The sequence below is a fragment of the Onychomys torridus genome, chromosome 2 (assembly GCF_903995425.1).
Source record: "Onychomys torridus chromosome 2, mOncTor1.1, whole genome shotgun sequence".
In the NCBI taxonomy this organism is placed as follows: Eukaryota; Metazoa; Chordata; class Mammalia; order Rodentia; family Cricetidae; genus Onychomys; species Onychomys torridus.
Genome location: NC_050444.1, coordinates 33,280,044 through 33,304,678, shown reverse-complemented (window position 1 = coordinate 33,304,678; position 24,635 = coordinate 33,280,044). Strand labels below are relative to the sequence as shown.

The following is a 24,635-nucleotide window of genomic DNA, read 5'->3' as shown; positions in this document are numbered from 1 at the left end:
GGGAGGTTGAGATAGGAAGTGATATGGCTGGGCAGAAAAAGGAATATAAGGCGGGAGGAGACAGGAGCTCAGGTTCTTTCAGGCTAAAGATTTGGTAGAGGTAAGAACTAGTGGCTGGCTGCTCTGCTTCTCTGATCTTTCAGCATTACCCCATATCTGGCTCCTGGTTTTTAAGATCAATTAGGATTTGTGCTACACCAGGGTCCTTTGGAAGAGCAGCAAGTGCTCCTCATAGCTCAGCCATCTCTTGAGCCCCAGAGCCTGTTTTTCCTTATCCTGACCTTTTTTCACTGGCTCACAGGGAGGAAGTGTCTAGTCTACTGTCCCTCCTGGAAGTAATATTTCCCCTCTCTTCGCTTCTGTACACACTCAAGAGCTGTAGAGTTAATGGAATCTTTTTTTATTGTCTTAATAAGTTCTAATTTTAAGGGTATTTTTAGGTTTACAAAAATTGACAGGAAGTAGAGTTCTTATACGCTTTATCCTTCCCCTATCAGACTAAATTCCTGTATCAATGTGGTATACAGATTTCAATTAGTTATCTTCTATTAATATCCTAGCATTATTTAAAATCCATAGTTGTTTGGGGGGGTAGTGTCGCATGCCTTTGATGCCAGCATTTAAGAGGCAGAGGCAGGTGAATCTCAGTTTGAGGCCAGCCTGGTCTACAGAACAAGTTCCAGGACATCCAGGGCTATATAGAGAAATTGTATTTTGAAAAACAAAAAAATAAGATAAAACCCATAGTTTATGCTATGATTCATTGTTTTAAATTTAACTGATACATAAGAACATAAAAGTGTATGCAGTAACTAGGCCCAGTGGCTTGTAGTCCCCATCTAGTCTGGAAGCAGAAGGGAATTTCTTCATCCCAGGAGTTTGAATATAGCCTGGGTGAAGGAGCAAGGGCAGGAGGGAAGGAGGCTGTACACATTCAACTAGTACCATGTAGTGTTTTATACATGTTACATAGTGTGTGATACTTACCTAAATGTATCTGTCTTCTCAAACATTTATTACTCCTACCTAATCTTTTGTAGTTAGTTCATACAAAAAATATACTTCCAGGGCTGGAGAGATGGCTCAGAGGTTAAGAGCACTGGCTGCTCTTCCAGAGGTCCTGAGTTCAATTCCCAGCAACCACACTGTAACTCACAACCATCTGTAACGAGATCTGGCGCCCTCTTCTGTACATATAATAAATAAATAAATCTTAAAATTTCATTGTGAATTATGCTTTTTGTTGTTGTTTTTTGAGACAGGGTTTCTTTGTTTAACAGTACTGGCTGTTCTGGAACTAGATATATAGACCAGGCTGGCCTCGAACTCACAGAGATCCACCTGCCTCTGCCTCCCCAGTGCTGGGATTAAAGGCGCACACCACCACCACCTGACTACTGCTTTAGTCTTTTGATCTTATTCGCCCAACCTTTGATCACTTATAGCAGAAATGTTCAAGATTCTTCTAGCTTTTCTTTCTTTTAAAAAATATTTATTTTTAGGGTGCCCCTGGAGACAAGAAGAGGGTGATGGACTCCCTTGAGCTAGAGTTAGAGGAGATTGTAAGCCACTCAGTGTGCTGGGAACTGAACTCTGGTCCTCTGGAAGAGCAGCAAGCACTCTTAACCAGCCCTCTTCTAGCTTTTCAACACACAAGAGTATTTTATCACTACCCAGAGTTCACTCTTGGTAGAACACATTGTATGGGTTGGGACAAGTGTATAGTGACATAAATCTACTATTATTTTACCATCAAGAGTAGCTTCACTGCACCCAAATTCAGCTCCTGACAGTCTGAGACACCCACAGGGTCTTTAGGGACGTCTTGCCCTACTCTTCATTCTCCTAAAGTTCTGCTGTTTCGTGTTGTTTCATGTGTATGAGTGTTTTATTTGCATGTATATCTGTGCACCATATACATATCTGGTGCCTACAGAAGCCAGAAGAGGGCATTGAATCCCCTGGAACTGGAACTTTAGACAGTTGTGAGTTGCCGTTTGGGAGCTGGGAATCAAACCTGGGCCTTCTGAAAGAGCAGCCAATGCTCTGAACCATTACCATCTCTAAGCTCTCTGCTTTGCTTTTTGTGTATGTGAGTTTAGCAGTTCTGCTGTGTTGTACCCACCATACCACAATGAATAAACCCTGAATTCAACATTTCCTTCTTTTATTTCTGTGAGGCATTTTGTCACAGCGATGGGGAGGAAAGTAACTAAAACAGCTTAATAGCTTGTTTCTTTCAGTGCTAAATAGTATTCCTTTGTATTGATATACCACAGCTTATTTTTATTTTAAAAATTCATTTGTGTATGTGTGTGTGTGCACATGCATGTGCCATGGACTAAGTGTGGAAGTCAGAGGACATGCTTGCCAGTTCTCTTCTCCCACTATGTGCATCCTGGGATCAAACTCAGGCCATCAGGTTTGGTGGCAAATGCCTTTAGCTGCAGAGCCATCCATCATACCAGCCCATCACTACTTTATCTATTTGGTTACTAACATTAGCTGCCTCCACAGTAGGGCAATTATGACTGAAGCCATTTATTTGGGTGCAGGTTACTACAGGGACATAGAAGTTAACTCATTTCAACAAATTAACCAACAAATGGAACAGTTAAGTCACATTGCAGGAATTTGCTTCAGTTTTATAAGAAACTGCCAAACTGACTTCCATAGTGGCTCCTAAATTTTGTTCTGCTGCTTGTAATAAACTAAGAGTTTCTGCTGAACTCAGACCCTTCATCAGCATTCGGGTGTCACCACAGCTCCAGGTTTTAGTTAATTTTAGTAAATGTGGGCATGGGATCCCATTGCTGCTGCAATTTGTAATCTCTAGCACTGTATACTGAAGCACATATACCCTTTATTTTCAGCTTTAATCATTTGTTAATCAAACATAAATGTCTCGCTAAGGTTACACCTGACAAGTAGAATTCTATAATTCTATAATTTTGGTGGTGGTGAGGTGATACACGCCTTTAATCCCAGCACTCAAGAGGCAGAGCCAGGTGGATCTCTGTGAGTTCAAGGCCATCCTGGACTACAACATGAGTTCTAGGACAGCCAGGGCTACAAAGAGAAATCCTGTCTCAAAAGACCAAAAAAAGGAGGAAAGAAAAAAAGAATTCTGTAATGGCTTTTACTGTCTTTATGCATTTTATGTTCCTGTAAAGGCAGCAGTTTACAAGGTGATTTATTATTTTTCTATACTCAGTAACTGGTTTATCTCTTCTTATATAATTAACACTATGTAGTCACTGTGACACATGGTTAAAATCCCAGTCCTGGGGAGTCTGAGGCAAGAGGACAGTCAGTTTGAGTTTTCCTGAACTACTTGTGAGACTGTTTCAAACAAAGGAAAGAGAGGGGTGGCCATCACAATAACACTAGCCTAGTGGACTTGTTAGATCATTTATGTTTTTAAGTAATTACATATAATTTGACTTAAAATATTGATGCCAAGATAAAAGGTTTATAATGTCCAGTCATCCTTTTTGTTTTTTAATAAAAAGCCAAGCACATCTCAAGGTTGAATATATGAGTCTTAAGGTTCTTGCCACAAGTTCATGCCAATGAACTAACATTTTTGCACCTTTCTAAACATGTACTGAAACACTTTACTGTAACACTATAAGCAAACATGTGCGAATAGGAGTAATGATTCCTAATGTAAGTATTCTCTCAATCGTGGTGGTTTGAATAGGAATGGCCCCACAGACTCATGTGTTTGAATGCTTGGCCATAGGGTGGCACTATTAGGTGTGGCCTTGTTAAAGAAATGAGTCACTGTGGAGGCAGGCTTTGAGGCCTCATATGCTCAAGCCAGGCCTAGTAGGGCAATCTCCTGCTGCGTCCTGATGGTCAAGATGCAGAACTCTCAGCTCCTTCTCCAACATCATGTCTGCCTGTGTGCTGCCATGCTTCTTGCCATGACAATATGAACTAAACTTCGAAAAATTCCCCAATTAAATATTTCCCTTTATAAGAGTTGCCATGGTCCTTTGTATCTCTTCACAGCAATAAAATCCTAAGACACCAATTACCACAGAAAATACTTCAATTTTGTTGTTAAAGATTTATTTTTGTTTTATGTGTATTAGTGCTTTGCCTGCATGTATGCCTGTGCATCACAAGTGTGCAGTACCCATGGAGGCCAGAAGAGGGCGATGGATCACCTGGAACTGGAATTACAGAGTGTTACTACCTGTCCCGAAGGTGAAGGTGCTGGACATTAAACCTGGGTCCTCTGGAAGAACATGCATTGCTCTTAACTGCACCTACAAGAAGTATTTAGAAAGTTGGGTCCAGTTACAAATTTTAGCACAAATCCTATCAGTTACTCAGTTTCTTATAAAACATTGGCTGATACAAGTAATAGGCTTGTCATCAAGTTAATGCAAAAATCTACTACACAAATGGGCTGCAGACATGGCTCAGCATAAGGAGAGCTTGCGCTCTATTACGAGGATTGGAGTCTGGATTGGATCTTAGTATGTGCATGGGCAGATCACAAACACATGGAACCCTGCTCCAAGGGATTCAATACCTTCTTTTGGCCTCTGTGGACACCACACTCATGTACAAAGACTCTCACAGACAAATGCACCCATAAATACAAGTGAAAACATTTTTAAAGTCTACTATACAAAGTATAACTGCAGTTCCTGGAAGTTCTAGTACTGTGTGCATTAATCATGTGTATGATTCAGTTGGCATCCCATGTTTCATGTTTTCTCAAGATTTATCATAGACTAGGAACCATTTGATAATGTGCTCAGTTATATGTGATTGCATCTTTGCAGGTTTTATTGACAGGTTGAAATATCACCTCACATGCAGCCTCTGTCTTTGAGTTGTTAGACCCTGGGTATTGGGAACTGAGCTCAGTAGAGTGTGTGCCTATTATGAGCAAGGCCCTGGGTTAGGGAAAAACACAAAAAACAGATACACAATTTGAATATGAAATGTTTGGCTACTGAGAGACTTCCCACTGGCCTGTAAAAGCAGTGCAACCAGACTGCATACTGGTGCACATACCTGGTAGCTTTGTCTCAGAACAAAACAAATCACAGAACAGTCAACAAGAATTTTCATATTTATTATAAAGAGGATATTTTCTCTTGTCCATTTAAAAACTCTTATCTTTTCTGCAAAACGTAAAAACTTACTCTATCAAACAAAGCAATGCCTCTTCATCTCTGGTCTCTAAGGGGCACATATGAGCTCATGAAAGCCTCTTTTCAACTAACACTTTGTTCATGGAAAAATTTAACTTCAGGCACAATGTCAGAAACATCAGGAGAGAAAGTGGGAAGCTCTATGGTTGAACTTAAGGTTAGACCTCTTGCTTGTTTAGTCATTCACTTACAAACACGTAGAATTCATTTGTAGCAGTCAATTGTGCAAGCAAGTGGGATTTTTAAAGACATTATTTATGATTAATTCAAGGAAGTAAATTGCCAGGACTGAAGCTGAATTCATTCACTTGTTCCTGTTCAGTTGTATGTATTCACACTCAGTTCTTATTACTAGAAGGTACCGTTCTGGTCTCGACTCATCCCTACCTGGTGGTGCAGGCTTGGATCCCAGGTAGTCAGCAGCAGGAGGATGACAACGGCCTGCATGGGCTACACAGTAAGTTCAAGGCCGTGATGGACCACTTAGTGAGACGATCATAATAAAAACATTTTTTGTTTGTGTTAATGTAAGGGTTGGGATGGGGGCTGGTTGCAGCTTGGGAGGAACAAGTACACCTGGCCTGCTTCAGTACTTAGGTTCAATGACGTTACTGAAAAAGAAATTATTTTCTGATATAGAATCTTCATTCTCAATTGGGAACTATCATTTAAGAACCTTTGTTACTTTTTGAGGAACACATATGCTCATGCAAAATTACAGGCATTCTTCCAGAAATCACTTCAGCGTTCTCACTGACATTCCAAAGCTGGAAAATGGCCAAGCATCCACATGATGTGGCCTTCCTGCAAAAGTGTCTTTGAATAAAGGCTGTCTATAAAGTGCAAACATGATATTTCCAAAGGCCTTGTGGGACCCTTGTAATGCCTGTACAAGCTGATAGACTGAGGGCTATTGTTCCAAGATCCATGCATTCTTCTGGGTATAGACAATGCCTCTGAGAGAGGTCAAGCACATATTTCAAGCACATACACAGCATTCCAGAAGATGCACTCATTTTCCAGAAGACAGCTACCATGAACTTAATGATTCTAGTGACCATGTCACTAACATCTTATTGATGGCCTTGCTGCTTGTGGTTGTTTAAGAAATGCCCCCATCACCTCAGGTACGTGAATACTTGATCCCCAGTAGATGGCACTGTTTGAGGAGGTTTAGGTGGTAGGTGTGGCCTTGATGCAGGAAGTACACCACTGGGGCAGGCTTTGAGATGAGAAGACGAGGGCCACATTTATTTCACTCTGCTTCTTCACTTGCAATTCAAGATGTGCAGCGTTCTGCTTCTGCTGCTATGCCTAGTGCATGCTGCCAAGTTGTCCTAGCTGTTGTGGACTCTGGCCCTTTAGGACTGTAAGCCCAAGCAATCGTGCTTCTACAAGATGCAGTAGTCATAGTGCATTTATCAGAAAATAAACTGATTCAATGTGCCCTCTTACAAAACAAAATCCTTTGATTCTCTGACTTCTTATACTTCCACTCCAGCAAGCTCTTAAAAGCCTTTAATTTTTTTTCTAATACCTTCTATGACAACTCAGGTATTGAACTTGGCTTAGAGTGAGCACATTTCTTTTCTTTTCTTTTCTTTTCTTTTTTTTTTTTCTTCGAGACAGGGTTTCTCTTTTCCTGGATCTCGCTCTATACACCAGGCTGGCCTCGAACTCACAGAGATCCGCCTGCCTCTGCCTCCCAAGTGCTGGGATTAAAGTCGTGCGCCACCACTGCCAGGCGGGGTGGGCACATTTTTCTCCTGACTTCTAGGATCTGCTCCAGGGAGTTTGTGCCATGCCCTGTGCACTTGCATGTGTAACCTCTCCTGTGCCATTCTTATGTCCCAGACACTGTTCAAGCATCTACAAAACCCAGTCCCACAGATTAAGCCCTTAGGTCCTAGGAACATCAGCTCAGTGTGTCCTGGATGCATTATGATGTGATTTACACCTATGCATAGACCAGGCCAGTAGAAAAGGAGAGGCACTAATAGATCTCAGAGGGAAAGACAGGGATGAACTTTCCGTTATGGAGGCATGAGGCACCTCCACAAGTTGTAGAACTTCAGAGGAGTCAAGAAAACCAGTCTTTGGAGCCATGCATCCAAACAACTCAGTCCTATATGCCAGGGTCTCAAGTTTATAAACAGAAGGTTCTCTTCCACCCACTAGTTCCCAAATAACCACTCAGAGACTTAACATTACTTAGAAATGCTTGGCCAGTAGCTCAAGCTTATTACTAACTAGGTCTTATACTTAAATTAACCCATAATTCTTATCTGTGTTTAGTCGCTTGGCTTGGTACCTTTTCTCAGTACACCATTCTCATCTTGCTTTCTTGACTCCACCTTTCCTCTTCCCAGAATTCTTAGTTTGGCCACCCCACCTATACTTCCTGCCTGGCTACTGGCCAATCACTGTTTTATTAAACCAATTTGATTGACAAATCTTGTATGAAAGGATTATTCCACAGCACAAGTTTTCCCAACCAAGGCCTTGACAAATAACAGATTTGCTTCTTCTGGCATACAAGCATTGATGAAGCTGGGTATCTCGAAGCCTGAGACTTCAGCCTTTTGTTTTGCTGGTGGGGACTGAACCCAGGGCCTTCTACATGCTAAGCAAACTCTATTGAGCTATCTGCCAGCTCCAGGACTTTAGTTTTTCTTAAGCTTCTGTGAAAGGTGACTTTGGCAGCTACCCAGAAGACTTTCTGTTGTTCACACTTGATAGTTTAACTGCTCTCAACTCTGCATTATCCCTCTATAGCGGATACTATAGATTAAATTCCATTTCTCTCACCATTATTATGTTGAAGTCCAAATTTCCAGTGTGGTCTCTATCTTCTATCAATACAGAGGTCATATGTGCAAACAGCAAAATAGTGATCACCTAGAGTCCTTGTATTCATTGTCAGCCATGCTTTTCAAACTTTATACTGTTGAAATTATATAGTGATATTTTATTTGTATTGAAATGTGATTTTATTTGTATGTTAATAAAGTTGCCTTGGGGTCAAAGCAAGCCACAGCAGAAGCTGGGTGGTGGTGGTACACACCTTTAATCCCAGCACTTGGGAGGCAGAGCTGGACAGGATCTCTGTGTGTTCAAGGATACAGCCAGCATTGTGACACACACCTTTAATCTCAATACCAACCATAGAAGACCTGGAGGTCTGTACAGACAGGCAGTGACGAGGAGGTCATGTGGCTGTGTTTACAACCAATGAGAAAGCAGAACAGAAAGTCTATAAAAAGAAAACACACACAGAAGTAGCTCTCTTGCGGAGAGGAAAGACAGCAGCATCAGTGAAGGGTAAGGCTCTCAGCTATTGCTCTGACCTCTTGGTTTTTAACTCTGCAACTGGCTCTGTGTTTCTTATTTAACAAGACGGTTACAGCTACAAAATTAGTCCCTCCATATTAACCCTCTCCTCTCCCCCCACAAGTTTTCTTCTAAGTTACCACTGATAAGTTACTTATTCTTGTGACAGCATCTCACTATGTAGCTAGCCCAGATGGGCCTTGAATTTGTGACCTTCCTGTCTCTGCTTCCTAAATATACAGATTATAGGTATTAACTACCATACCTAGCTGTCATTTGTGAAAGTTTTAACAAATCACAAGATATCAGTAGCATGGACTTTTCAAACTCCATATGCAATATGTGACAGAGTCCTCATTAAGCAGATAATGAGTGTGTCTCCAAGCCCCACTTACCTTTTCCTTGCACCCACCCAGTGCCAACTGTAGTGGTCTGGCACCTCCAGGAAGTAGACACTGCAGTTAGGAAGGTGAGAGGACTGTGAGCAGGTTAGTTTGTGAATGATCCAGAAGTCTGAGCTGGAGAAACCAAGCCACAATGTGGATTTAAGCATAAAGGAAAGTACAGGAAAGCCAATGTGGGTAGTGTATTAGCTACATTTTTGTTACTGGGATAAAACACTATGACTCAGAGAAACCTTTGAAGAATTTTTTCTGGCTTATGGTCTTAGAAGGCTAGAGTCCATAAGGTTTCCCCCTGGGAAGCTTGCTCACTGCCCATGGGCAACTTATTCTAGAACAAAGGTGGATCCTGAAGGATATAAGCTCTTGCCCTGCCCAGGGGCCAGGGCCATTCAAGAAACACATGTCCTAATAATGCAGCCACTGTTCCCACCTCACATCCCTCTGTGACACCCAACTCTTCTACTGGAGTGCCTTTCAACATACAAAAATGAAATGTGGAATTCAACCATTCAAACAGAACTGAAATAATCATTGGGACCTATAAACTGTTGCGCTGGAAAAACTAACATCCCTTTTAAAAATTTTTAAAAACTTATTTACGTGTATGAGTGTTTTGTCCGCATATATTTATATGTACCACATGCATGCCTGTGCCCAAAGAGGTCATAAAAAGACATTATATCCACTGGAACTCAAGTTACAGATGGTTGTGAGCTATCATATAAGGGCTAGGAACTGAACCCAGCTCTTCTGCAAAAGCAAACAAGTGCTCTTAACCCCTGGGCCATCGCTCCAGTCCCCCAATTTTTTTTTTAAAATAAAGCAGCTAGTATTGGGAGATGGCTTGAGTGATATTACCTTGATTTTTGACAAATGTATTAATATTATAGTTTTAGTATTTATATAACATGCTAAGTTGAAATTTTTAAAAGCATGCTATAAACACGAGCTTAGCTAAGATGCTATAAACAAAGATTTGGGCATGTTCTTGCTAGGATGAAGAGCTAATATAGCATGGCCTAAGAAACAAAGAAGCCACACAATGGATGGAAGCATGCTTTAACAACATACACACAAAACCAACTACACAGATCAAATTATGACATGCAACAAAAATCATGTGCACTGATGTATGCAGAACATCAACATGAAATGTTGTTAAGTTTGCCTTTGAGGTACCTGCAAGGAAGTGCTGGAGCCAAGCAACTTGAAAAAACTCTCACACCCACAGAGAAGTTCCATCTCACTCATATATTATTTCAACTAGTAACATCAATTCTTGTTACGGCATGAAGCATCTCTGAAAATCTTCAAACTATAAAACAATGATCAAAGTATTTGAATATGTGACTGTAAGAATCTGAGCAGGCAGCACCAGTAAGGCTGAGGGAAGACTCACTGGGTCCCAGGGACTCAAGGCCAGTCTGGTGACTGGGTGACACCCTGCCTCAAAACAGTGACACTAAACAGGCACCCAATCAAGGCTAGGGATGCTCTCCTCTCTCTGCCATAAAATGTGTTTTCAAAACATCTGAATATGAGTGGAGACAGGGTCTCTCAACTGGCCCCAAACTCACTAAGCTAGGCTCCCTAGCTAGTAATGAGCCCCAAGGGTTCTCCTGTCTCTGCTTTCCCAATGCTGAGATTACAAGTGACCACAACACCCAGAATTTTTACATGGGTTTCAGGGTTGAACACAGGTCCTCACGCTTGCGCCTTGTTTTGAACCAGTATATGAGTGTTTGTCTGATCAGACCTTGAACTTGTGGAGCTGACAGGAGGCTGGGTGAGTGGAGCCCTCTTTCTGTGAGATTATGTTTTTCACTCCATTACCATTTCCAAAGACCTAAGTCTGAGTGTATTATTTCTTCAATTAGCTGGCAAGGCAGGCAAGTGGCCTCTGTGGGCACTAGGCAGGCTCACATGGTTCACAAGACAGACATACAGACACACAGAGCCAGTAGTAAGTGGCTGGGAACAAGGCAGAGTTGGGTGATGGGGATTTGAGGGAGTATCTAGTTCAAAGGGTAGTAAAAGTCAATAACCAACTAGGAACATTTAAAGAGCTCCCCTTCCCCCATGACATCAGGTAAGTTTAACTTCCACCTAGCTGTTGGAGGACACATATCAGTCTGTGGCAGATGCTGGTCAGGTTTCAGTTTGGAAGAAACGACTATGTGGTGATCAGATTGACTGTTGCTTCCAGAACACACTGCAGTCAGTGCCCATGTTCTAGACAAATTTCAGACAGGAGTTCCCTTGAATCCCTCTGGTACAAGGAGTCTGACTTGGTACTGGCAGATTCAGTGATGGAGGCCTACAGTAGTGGGTCTTAACCTGTGGGCCACGACCCTTCGACCCTTAGGGGTCGAATCACCACAGGGGTCACCTAACACCATTGGAAAAGTTATTTACATCACAATTCACAACAGTACTAAAACCAGTTATGAAGTAGCAACGCAAATAATCTTATGGTTGGGGTCACTACTACATGAGGAACTATATGAACAGGTCGCAGCACTAGGAAGGTTGAGAACCACTGCTCTGCAGAATCAACGCTTTTCAAGTGTTTCTTGTTGGGTGGGATGTCGTGCCAGTGGCCTCAAGTCACTTGGGACATATTCTGGGCCTTACTTTCTGTCACTGCTTTACAGGGGCTCTACTTCAGAGATCTCCTCCTAAACTGAAAAATGTCCTGAGCACACAAGCAGCTTGAGTTGGCCTCAACTCAGCCAGTGGAAATATTTTTAGTTGTGAGCCTAGCCTTTAACGGCTGAGCCATCTCTCCAGCCCTCAGCCAGTGGAAATAAAGACTAGTCTCTACTGCAGACCTGATCACCTGAACCCGCTTCCATCCCCTATTTCTTGACTCCCCTACAGTCAAACTGCATACCACTGTAGGTACTTACCTTCACCTTGCTGCCGTCCACCAGCCTCTGTACTTCTGACCTTGGCTACTACCTGGAACTCACCTGCAACACTTACAGTTTGCAAGTCACGACACCACCGTTTGTAAACACTTCATTACCGTGTGTCTCAGATGCTGGCGTTTACCTACAGCTTGTGTGTGTTTGTGTGTGTATCAGACTTTTCCACAATGTAGTTTACTTACTTGCCTTATGGTGTAAGCCTTTTCAAGATCTGTGTCCTCTCCTACATAATCTACCTGGCCGATGAGATCATCAGCTGGGCAAGTATTTAAAGTGGATCAGATTTATGATTTACTGTTCCCCGAATGTGTTGAGTTTAAAACACCTATCTTATCTATGAATAACTCAAGGCAAGCAATTTGCCTCTGGGATAAGGTAATGATATGATAAACACTTATTCCAACAGGCAAAAATCAATACATTAATGATTAAAGAGTAAATTTCTCAAGCTCTCTGGGACAAGAAGAGAACGGTTTGGCTGCCTCAACTCTACATGGTGGTCTGGATATTTATTTAAAACAGGTAGCAACTAAATATTTCTCTCAAAAAGACGAGATTAAAGCTACAAGTATAGGGCAAGAGAGATGGCTCAGTGCTTAAGAGCATTGGCTGTTCTTCCAGAGGTCTTGAGTTCAATTCCCAGCATGCACATGGAGCACAACTGTCTACAACTGTAGTCCCATGGGTTCAGACATCTTCTTCTGGTGTACAAACATGTAGACAAAAATATCCATATACATAAACAAATCAATCTTTTTAAAAAAGATACAAATATAATAAATTCAATACACATTAAAAACCAATATGCTAAGTACTGTCTCTTATGGGGCTGGGTTCACCAATACAATTGCAGTGGTCTACCTATGACCAGAGGACACAGGATACATGACTGGTAAGAGGGAGGGAAGACAAGACAGGATGACTCAGCTTTACTAGTTGACTGTTAAAGTACCACAACCTCCAAGTAGAAAAGCAGATGGTGAGGGCTGTAGATGGCTTGGGTGTTAAGAGCCCTTGCTGCTCTTCTAAAGGACTTAGATTCAGTTCTTAGTACCCATATAGCAGCTCACATGATTCAGAAATTCAGAACGCTCATCTGTAGGTGCTGCCCAAACACAATACACATACGTATATAAACACACACACACACACACACACACACACACACACACACACACACCACTCATACATTGTAAAAATTAAACTTAAAAAAAAAAAAAGGAAGAAAGAAAAGCAGATTCTGGGCCTTTGATCCAAAACCGTTAGCTAGTAAGTCTTATGTTACTACAAATCTGGAACAAAGCTTGGTAGTAACTAAGAGCAACCTGGGAACTCTCGGCAGGTGCTGAACACCCATAAAGGCCAGGGAACTGGAGAGAGGGAGATGTTTGAAGGCTATATCCACTAAGGTTTGATAAGAAACATGAGAAAGGATTGGGTGAAGTGTCAGATTCTTTCAGTAATCAGAACAGAAAACACTGCTATTAAATTACAACAGGAAAGATAGAAACTTGCTTTTATTGGAGTAAGAGTAGAGATTCAAAGTTTTTTCATGTTGAGTTAAATATATGCAGGACATAGGTATCCATACTCAGGTTCTTGCCCAACGATACATGGTCACCTACAGTGTCCTCAAAGGTGAGGTAGATATGAAAAGGTACTTTCTATCCTGGATTTTTACTCTCCTTTTCCGAAGGAGAATTACTGGTGTCCCTTCCTGAATAAGACACACAGCCTGTCCTCTGTATGCACCTTGCACTAATCCAACCATACTTTTAAAAATATAAATAGAACATAACCAATCAAAAACCACTTGTAGGGATTTCCACCACGGCAGAAACAACACTGCAGATAGAAGTAGAAACCTGTGGCTCTGGCCTTTGCTAGGGAAGTGCACACTCTCATCTGACCTTTCAATTCAGCTGTGGACTGCACAATGCCTGTCTGAATGCACTAAGCATGGGGGAGGGTCTCTAACAGTTAGACGCACACAGATTCACAACAGTCTAAACTAGTGGAGGACAGTCAGACCTCCTATGTGAAACAGAATCTACTTCAAGGATTGTGGAGAACGGCAAAGGAAGAGCAAGCTGCTGCATTTCTCTGACCATCTGCTTATCTAGTTAAGGGCTGCATCAGCAGCATGCTGACGGAAGATGACGAAGGTGTTCTGCAGACAAGCAGGTTCCTTGAGGAAAAGAAACTAGTTAGAGCACACTTGCTGCCTGGAGTGAGATGCAGCAACAAACCTGCTCAATTCCTTCTCTCTTCTTGCAGCTTCAAGAATCATCTTAGTTAGCTGACCAGTTGGTACACACAGAAGGGCTTCCAGAATTCTTTATATCGTGCCCTTATTAACCACAACACTTCTAAGTTAAGCAACGTCAGAGGCATGGTAACTCAAAGTGTCCAGGTCTCAATTTCTAATCCCACCCACCCATCCCACCCCCGCTGTCCTGGACTACATAGACCAGGCTAACCTCAAACTCAGAGATCCACCTGCCTCTCTCTGCCTTCTAAGTGCTGGGGTTAAAGGCGGGCACCACCACACCCAGTTTTCCCTACCATTCTTTAGTAAGATTTGTATTTTGTACCATTTCAGGATTAGGGACTGAGCTACATCTCCAGTTCTTTTAAATTTTGGGGAGGTCTTATTAAATTACCAAGCTGTCCTGAATTATAGATGATAATCTTCAAGTGTTTGCGGAGTAGCCAGGGTCACAGGCACGGGTATAATAAATACCTGGCCAGGATTTGCTTCACTGAAACCTAAAGTACCCCCTACTGAATATTGACCATCTATGGACAAGCAACTTTAGTGATACCCTTCATGCCATGCACTCATTTTGGAAATAGATGCTATTTGTTTCCATCATCTTTAAATAGTAGGCTTTGATATACAAGAACCACTATACAAATTAAATTGTACATTATTATAAACTATAGAACTCTTAGTACTTATCCAATTTAGTATTCAAGTATACGGGGATGGGGAGAGCAAATGACAGCTGCTTTATTATTAAAAGTTACTCAGTTCCATAAAGCACACAAAGTAACCTATGTTCAACTAACAAAAAGTTTGTACATGTATTGAAAAATAGATAACAAATTTGTCTGTCTTAACATTTACATTCTATTTAAAAAGTAGTTACTTTACATATTTTTGCAATTTGTATTTATAAAATATATATACCCACCCTATTCAAATCCTCAAGCATGAGCTTCCATTCCTAATCAAATGCACAATATATATTGTGAACCAAACGATTACGGCAGCAATAAATAAAATGAAAAAATTCAATCTGACCTGAACGTGTACTTAATTCTTGAATACATAATTAATTCCACTCCGATAAACCTTTACTATGTGCCTGGCAATTTGCATTTATTTGAATGTGCTGTTATTAGGAAGACATTTGCACCTTCGCAGCATCCGATACAAATCTCAGTCCTCTTTCAGGCTGTAAGACAGTGGAATTTTCAGTCTTTCCACAGACCAGAGACTATGACAAGTTATGTGTCACAGAAAGTCCAGAAAGAGTTTTCAGAATGGTTTGTCTTTGAGAAAACAACTTACACGACTACATCAACTAGTCTTGAAAACCCAGGCTCTGTGTGCCCAAAGAGAGCCAGAGCTGATTCTCCTTCCCCGCCAGCTCTTCACGCATGCAATGGAGATCCAAGGGCTGGAGAGACTCGTCTACTCCGGCCTTCCGTTCACACAATCAAAGCAGTGAAACACAACTTTATTGACAGAAGTTTGTAAGACAATCTTATCACTCAGAGACGAATAGCCAAATGTAAGTATCAATAAGAAGTCTGAGAACTGAAATTACGACTATTACCTCACTTAGCACTCACAGCACTAGCAGAGAGCCAAGTCTGACAGAGTCAGACTCGATGGCTACCCTCTAAAGAGAAGGGTGCCTAAAACCCTGTCTGTGAGCTAATCAACAATTTATGCTGAGAAAAAAGTCACCCACAAATGATCTCAGTAAAATAACACATGTAAATGTAAAAACAACTAACTTGAAAACCAGACTTTGGAAGAGTCCCTGTCCACAAGGAAACAAGTAGAACCCCTCCATGCCACTGCTGAGAACTCCAACCACAGCCCACAGCTTCTCCTGTCTATTACTTAGTACATTTAGCAACCTGCCGAAGAAATCAAGTTAGGTACAAAGAATGCCATGTGTTTTATTTATAGGAAGTATTTCTTAATTTCTTAAAATTTTTCAGATGTAATTTTAACTATCTTCCTTCTCTAGATTCCCTAACTTTAAAAAACAAAACAACAAAAAAAAAACCCCAAAAAACCTAACTTCTGAGTCAGAAAAGGAAACTGTGGAAGACATGGAGTATCTGTGAGAAAAAGGGTAAGGAAGTGACAGACAGGGAGGCTAAGACCGAAGGACAACAACAAGGTTGGGAGAGCTGCTGCAACAGACACCTTCGAAGATGACAACTATGCCAAGGCATTAGAGATCCTGGCGCCCCACTGGACCCGGAGGTGGCTGACTGCTGGGCTCTGTGGTGGTGCAAATGGGGCTCAGGGCCTCTCCAGGGCAGCTGTCACTGAGTGACACCCTCAGACCTGAAGATTGATAGCACATGGCAGGCAGAGGCAGGCAGATCTCTGTGAGTTCGAGGCCAGCCTGGTCTACAAAGTAAGTTCCAGGAAAGGCACAAAACTACACAGAGAAACCTTGTCTCAAAAAACAAAAAAACAAAAACAAAACAAAACAAAAAAAAAAAAAGATAATAAAGATAATGAATCTTCAGAAAGGTACTTTTTGAAAATCAATTTACAAGCATATACTATTAAACATAATTATAAACTTTTAAGTTTTCAACAAAGATATATTTAAAAAACTAATAAAAATGAGAAATATAAGCAGCAGTAACCATGACAGCTGAGACCTAGTGACACTGAATTTCTTTATTAAAAAAAAAAAACAAAAGAACCTTTGAAAACACAGTACCTCCTCTTCTACTCTACTTCTACGAAGTTTTAACAAGTTTTAAATATCGCAATTCTCAAAAACAATAGGCTTTTAAAAAAGGACTGTATTACTAGAAATACCATATTTACACCATTTTCATATCACTAATCATTTTCATTACTGTCAATTTATCGTTGCTTGAACAAACCAGTCACTAGATACCTGTTTTAAAAACTCAAGAAGTTATTAACCATTGTAGGTAATTAATGATATATGTGTGTATTTGCATATATTTAAAATCAGGAGAAAACAGTAAACCACCCTAGTTACTTCCAAACAAATACCTATATATCAACTCAAAGCAACATAATTACTGTCCTTCTCCAGTTGGACTGTGGACTACATATAAGCTACCATCCCTTTCTCCTATAGCTTAAAAATGCTTCATTTCCCCGCTGGCTAAAGAGATAATTACACATTATACGTTCTATAGATAGAAGTAAATATTAACTCCTGAAGAGAACAGCCACAAAAATCTGTCTTTATAGAATTTTCCCACGAAACTTAAAATAACCTTTCTCCATAACCTATAGCCTTTGCCTGTACTCATAAGGGTGCCAAGTTCTTAACTGTGAAAAGAAGGGAGGGACTGCATGTATCACATCTTTAAAACAAACTGGCAAAACAGGTGAACGGCCTGAAATAAATGTGTGTGAAAGAGAGAGAGACAGACAGACACAGCCTCTAAGTGTAAAGTGTAATGTTGCAAAAGTTAGTACTCAGTGATGGGGATGCAGGAGGGGGGATGAACTGAGCAAAGTTCACATAAATTTCTTGTAATTCCGGTTCTCTTTCAATAATATGTTACAGCAATGCTATTTGTTTTATTGAAAGCCACAACTTGCCTTCAACTGAACAATGAACCACATACACATCTTAAGTCTTTTAATAATGTAAAATAATTAAATGCAAGTGTAAAAGAATTTTCAATGACTCCTAAATTGAAGGGAGTAATGTTAATCTGACTATCAATTATTAATAGTTCTTATTTTCTTCACTTGGAATAAAAAACGAACTAAAATTGTTTGGTCCCTCCCCCATTTCATTTTAATCTAGTTTATAGTATCTGTACATACAGAGGTATATTAAAACAGTTATAAAAACGCAACTGAAGCTATTACTCTACGCTATAGCACTGAATGCTTGACCTGGTGTATTAATTCCTTTGGTGAATAAACGTCACAGGTCACTTCTTATGAAAGGATTTTAGTTAGGACTATGAACACAGAGAAGAATTCCCCTGTACCGCCCCACCCCACCCTGAAAAAGATCACATTAATTAGTATTTTAGAGCAGTAACAGAAAAACATGGGAACACCTCATTTACAGCTGTAATTTCATATTAAAAGCAGTGAAAACTAAGAAGTAATAGATTTTTTTGTGCTAAATAGGCCAACTAATAAATCTAACAATGATCACTGTGAGAACTTATTTACACCCAATCAAGAGAGAAGAAAAATGTTTATAATCTTTAAAAAACGATCATTGCTACCTAGCAGTATAAACAGTGTCCACAATTTGGTGGCTGGCCATGGTTTTAATTTTTTTTTTCAAGTTATTTCTACAGCAGACATATTTTTGAAGTCTACCCACCCCTGAGTTCAGCAGTTATACTTTGAGTGTAAAATTATATGCCCTTAATTAACAACATGTACAAAGCTACAAAATGTCATCTACACAGAGATTAAAAACAATTTTTAAAATATTCTTTACCAATTATCAATTGGATGATTTCTGGGGGATACATATGTCAGACCTTTCAGCCAATTGGCTTTCATTTTTAAGTCCAAATCAATTAATATATTCACGGCAGGATATTCAAAAAGAGTGCAACAGTAAGGCATTAGTAAAAATAACACTGTTATAGAAACAGATCTTGCATATGTGAAAAGGTGATTTATAAAATACATTAACTGCTTCTTAAAAAGACCTAGTTGTAGCATCATTAACTTACATGGTACATGGTACTTAGAATGGAACCTTTCCAACAACTGCATTATAGATTAGATATAGATAGATAGATAGACAGACAGACAGGTACAGACAGACAGATAGAAAAACTTCATCTAGCTGTAAGCAAAATCTTTTCAACAAACAAAACAAAATCTTCCAAGAAAATCTGTATGGTTGTGTGAAACAAATAAGCAAACCTATCATTTTATAGTGTTCTTTTGCCAAAATCTTAAAATAAAAATGTCCACACTCTTTTGTTAAAACATTAAGCCTCTGTCAAAAATGTATTTCTCATTTTAGGGTACAGGATTGAAGGACAAGATGATACAAGTAAAGAAAATTTACAAGAAAAAAACTTGACAAGTCTTTCAATTAAAGTACTGTAACATTCAAACAACTTAAAATGTAACAAAAGAAACAAGATTACAAACAAAAATGTTCATGGATTCCAAACATAAATAAAGAAATAGTGTTTAGGCATAGGGCTCATGCTGATGGCTAGCAGGAAGTAACAGAGTGTAACATACTGGGGAGAAAATAACAGGCCCAAAGAATGGATGGCGGTGATTGAAGCATCACTGCCGGTTTTTTGTTTTTTGTTTTTACTTCCAAAATAAAGTCTTGGTTAAACCATTCACACCCTATATTATTCACACCTTTACTTCAGAGATTGAGGACTATGTACAACAAATGAATTTATTTTCACCATAGGGATAACATATTGTACCTCTCTGCCAATGTTCCTTGAAAACTTTCCATGTCAAAACAATTTGACAGCAGATATAAACAATTAAATAAATACGCAATGATCTTTCTTATGGTCCTTTAAAGATGCATGTTATTTCATGCTGTTAGCCTTAGGATCACAGTGCATAGAATCCAAATATAAACGTTGGGGTGACTTTCAATGTAATGTTGGATCCCTCACTTTCCTTATAATCCCACGATAACCGATAAATTCATTTCATAGGCCCTATCATGCATTATCACCAAGTGGCAGGAGTTAAGAAAACTCTTCCTGTATCAACGTCCATTGCCGGCAATGAACGTCCCCAAACCACCGAGGAAGTCACTGTTATTGCACAATACATGAGGACCTGGAACTTTTCCAAAAGCTTAAAAAAATAAAAATAAAAAATGGAATTATATTTGACATTTCCTGACACCTGCATTAATACTGTATGACTAATATAAAAGCATGTCAGTTGCCTGGACTGAGCCAGCGATCAACATGCGCCCAGAATGCACACAAGTAAAAATGCAGTAAAAGGAAGTAGTCTTCATTGCCTATAGGTCACTTCCAGTCAAAGGTTAAAGTTCAAAGACTGAATGATCAAAGTGCTCATTTTCTCAGTAGGACTATCTTCTGCTACGAGGATGATAACAGTGGCATCAACAAGTATCATCTTTAAGAAAAGGAGAAAAAAGAGAATTAAAAAGTTAAGCATGTGTAAGTCATCTACAAGTTAATCTCATGTAGAAATAACGTCAGTAGCAAAAACATGGCTGATCTGACTTGCCTCTCTCAATCATTACAGATAAAAATTTGTGTTCAATTATATAGTGACAATCAAACCAACCTTTATTCTTTCAAGGAAATAAGTTTGTAAAAACTTTAAAATATATGATTAGTATATTAGTTCAATTTAAAACAAGAAATTGATAATGATAAGGTAGCACATATTTAGGATACATCTTAAGAGAGTTTGTCTAAAAGCAATACTTGAACAGTCATGCCATTTTACACAAATAATATATCTCATGATTTTAGTCCTTGAGACAACTCTCCAACAATGAGATACAACTTTCAAATCAATCAACAGACACTTAATGCTGCTAATGTCCCTTCAGATAACTAATTTTCAGAAAGTATATATACACATGTATGTGCAAGGTCATTTAAAACCCAAAGAATTATTCTGTAATCCCTTTTGGTCCCTCAGCATATTATCTGTAGACAGTACAGAACTGTAGGGTCCATGCCTTATTTTACAAAACTGATTTCACAAAAATGTATCCGAGGAATTTGAGGACTAGCTACTATCAAAAAGAAGCTTCAGACTAGTGACAACCCCTAAGAGTTGTGAAAGCTTGTAAAGAAAAAACTCAGAAAACACTGGCCAAGTGTTTCACAAATAAGTCACGTTAAGGTTGATGTAGTGCTAATAAAATTTCCACCGATAAAGACCAAATGAAGTCCGTTATGTGAGGAGAATTCATGGATTATATACATGCTGAAATGAACTACATTTTAAAAATAAATCATGGGTTGGTGATGTGGGTCAATGGCACAGTATTTTCCCAACCCTGGGAATAGTTTAATAATTTAAACGAAGGAAAAAAAAAAAAAAAAGCATGTATACAGGCCTAGGCTCAATTCCCAGTAACAACAATAGGCAAAGAACCTGGTAGATTTTGAGTATGCAGCCAGCCTGGGCTACATGGCAAGACCCTCTATCAAAACAAGGCAAAACGGGGGCTTGGAAAAATGGCTCAGAGATTAAGTGTTCTTGTAGAGGATCATAGTTCTAGCCACAGCAGCCATGTTGGGTAGTTCACAACTTATGTAATTTGAGCTCAGGGGTCCAGGTGCCCTTTTCTGACTTCTGAGAGCATAAACAACAACAACAACAACAACAACAACAACACACACACACACACACACACACACACACACACACACACACACACACACCCCAAAATATGACAATTTTTAGAGACAGGGTTCATGCAGCCCAACCTGGTCTCAACCTTGCTGAGTAGTCAGAGTTGGCTTTGAAATCACCTTCATGCCTCCAGATCCTAAATGCTAAGATTAAAGACATATGCTAGCTGCCATGACTATATACCCTTCAATGAAAAAGAACATATCAAAGACAAAAGCAAATGAAAAAGTTAGATCTTTTATGTTTCATATAAAGTACCTATTTCTGTGAATTTAGAAGAAGATTATTTGCTGTGAATGGAAACCAAATAAAAATATGAAAAAGTTTCTCAATGTTTTAGTTTTGTGTGTGTGTATTTCAATTTTGGGGTGTTTTGTTTTTTCTTAGTGTGTATAGGGGGATGGGGGTTGGTTTCTTTGTGTGTCTGTGTGCATGTTTGGGATGTGTGTGTGTGTGTGCGTGTGTGCATGTGTGTGTGTGTGTGTGTGTGTGTGTGTGTGTGTGTGTGTGTATGTGTGTGTTTCAGCCAGGCTCTTACTGAACTGTCTAGACTAGCCTTAAGCTTACAATCTGTCCATACTGGCCTCTGAAGTAGGTGGGATTATAGGAATGCCAACTCAATAAAGTATTTTATTGAGATAAACACCATAACTCAGACTTCAATCTGAAAGCTACAGTGTGGCACTGACTTCTACCTAACATGCCACAGTACTGAGGCAAACTTTAGAATGATTCAGACAACAGCACATACAGTAAGAAAGAGACTTATTCAATCAAGCATGCTGGTTACTAAGGTAGAAACCAGCATGTATCTCTAAAGACATACCGTATGTTTTAGATGGCAGCACAAATTTACCTTTATAATGGTTGTTTGTTCTGGAAGGTTCTCAGCATAGTAGGCTTCTGTAGAATGTGCTACTAAAATGATTATAAAATCTCTAAAGCTATTCTCTATATCCCAGTCTCCATCTTGGATCAAATGTTAAAATAATTTAGGTCTGATATGGTTCTACCTGCCGCGAACATCTTAGCTTTGTGGAAACAAATTAAGTTCTTAGGTAGAATTGAATGATCTCGACTAGCAGGACTCCCAGGGACTTAAAAGGTTATAATTCCCACACACACGCAACAAAGTTTGCAAACTGACTGCTATGAACATGAATATGAGTCAAAACTGTAACCCTGGCGGGGGAGGGGGGGCAGCGCACGCCTTTAATCCCAGAACTCGGGAGGCAGAGTCAGGCGGATCCCTGTGAGTTCAAGGCCAGCCTGGGCTACCAAGTGAGTTCCAGGAAAGGTGCAAAGCTACACAGAGAAAAACAAAAACAAACAAACAAACAAAAAACCCTGTAACCCTGCTTTCCCCATAACTAAGAGGCAAAACCAAACAACAAAACAAAAAAACTTCAAGGGATATAGTCTTCTAATTATGTGTAAAGATTATATACTAGGTATCAGGATGGGCACACACACAGCAACAATGGAGTAATGCTTATTTTGCGTGAAGACAAATACATGGCTACAGAAGGTTACAAAAGACCAGTAACAAACAGTCTTTAACCTCTCCGCTAAAATACCTGTGGCAATAGAGTACCTTGAAAAAAAATCTCATAATGATGATTTCAGTATTCTCTGGAACTACCAAAACCTCTACTAAAATCACATTCTCCAGTGTAACATACAAACTGCTGGTTCCAGAGCTCACACCCACAATAGCTAACTTCACCTGGCTTGTAGAAACGTGAGGAACTAGAAAAGGGTCATTACATCCCCTCAAGTATAGGAGTCACATTACTCTGGAAACCATCTCCCCGAATATCACTAAAGACACAAGACTAGAAGAAAACACAGCAACACAGGCCAATGATACTAAGTGGGAGATTAACAGCAAAACAAACTATTTAAACTTAAGTTTTATCTCTTAAGAGTTTAGAGAATTAGTTTTCCTTCGACAAACAGATTCAAGAAAGATTTTAGAGCAGGTAACAGAAGGAGGAGGAAAGGGGGACAGCTAAATCATACACGTTCTAGATTTAGAGATTTAGTTATTTTGTAGCCTTAAAAGGTAAACAAGAGATGGAGGGATGGTTCAGCATTAAAAGCACTGGCTGCTCTTCCAGAGGTCCTGAGTTCAATTCCCAGCAACCACGTGGTAGTGCACAACCATCTACAGTGGGGTCTGATGCCCTCTTCTTGAATAAACGTGTACATGCAGATAGAGCACTCATACACATAAATAAATAAATACATAGAAAGATAGATAGATAAATAAATGAATGAATGAATGAATAAAAAATGAATAAATAAAATAAATATATTTTTTTAAAAGGTAAAACAGGTTTTTAAAAAGTTCACCATTAGTGCAATTTTGTGTCAAAGGCTATAAAGCAAGAAGAAACGAGGTGCTTTTATTTTTGAGGCATGGTCTCAAGTAGCCCAAGGTGGCTTTGGACTGGAGAGTCAGAAGATGAGGAGTTGCTCTGCCTCCACCTCCTGAAGGCTGGATGGCACGTGTGCGCCACCACTCACTTATGTGATGCTGCAGATGGACCTCAGGGCTTCTCACATGCTAGGCAACCATTCTACTAACTGACCTACATCCTCGGCCCCAAAGTGTTCAACACTACTTATCTAAGACAATTTTATGTTCCCAGCCTCCTAAAATCTTCATAATTCTACAGGAATGCTCCAGCTGGATAGAACTAGAATGTAGCCCATGGTCCATTTGTTCAGTATGCTATCTAAACGCTATGCTGATTCATTCACTGCCTGTAAACCTGATGCACACACTCAAGTGTGAGCTGAACCTAAGGTCTAACTGAACACATCCCTGTAGGAGTACTTCAACAATCAAAGGTCTACACCCTCCTCTAGAAAACTACTACCTATGAAAGATGAATATTTTTAATACTGATTCCAGTGAATGAGTCCTATTATTAATGGATTCTGGCTGCCTACTTCATTTTAATTCTTTTATAGTACAAATTGATACTTTGTACCTTTGCCATGGATAATTTTGTGGGGTCTGGTTGACAATAAAGACTCTGGAGTCCAATGGGGCAATCATGAACATAAAGCAGATGTGGCTGTCTGCACAGATCTGCACAAAATCAAGCCGGTTACCACTGTGCTCAAAGCTCCCAACCCTAACTGAGGAACTACTGACAACTGA

The 24,635-nt window shown here is 39.8% G+C and overlaps 1 protein-coding gene across 1 annotated transcript in view; it reads right to left on the bottom strand.

Annotated features, from left to right (window-relative positions):
• Window positions 1–17,714: 17,714 nt before the first annotated feature.
• Ube2w (ubiquitin conjugating enzyme E2 W) overlaps window positions 17,715–24,635 on the bottom strand; it is a 50,585-nt gene continuing 43,664 nt past the window's right edge. The window contains exon 6 of the mRNA XM_036178961.1: window positions 17,715–20,203. Within this exon, the coding sequence (XP_036034854.1) occupies window positions 20,190–20,203 (14 nt within the window). The 3' untranslated portion in view covers window positions 17,715–20,189. The remainder of the gene's footprint in view (window positions 20,204–24,635) is intronic.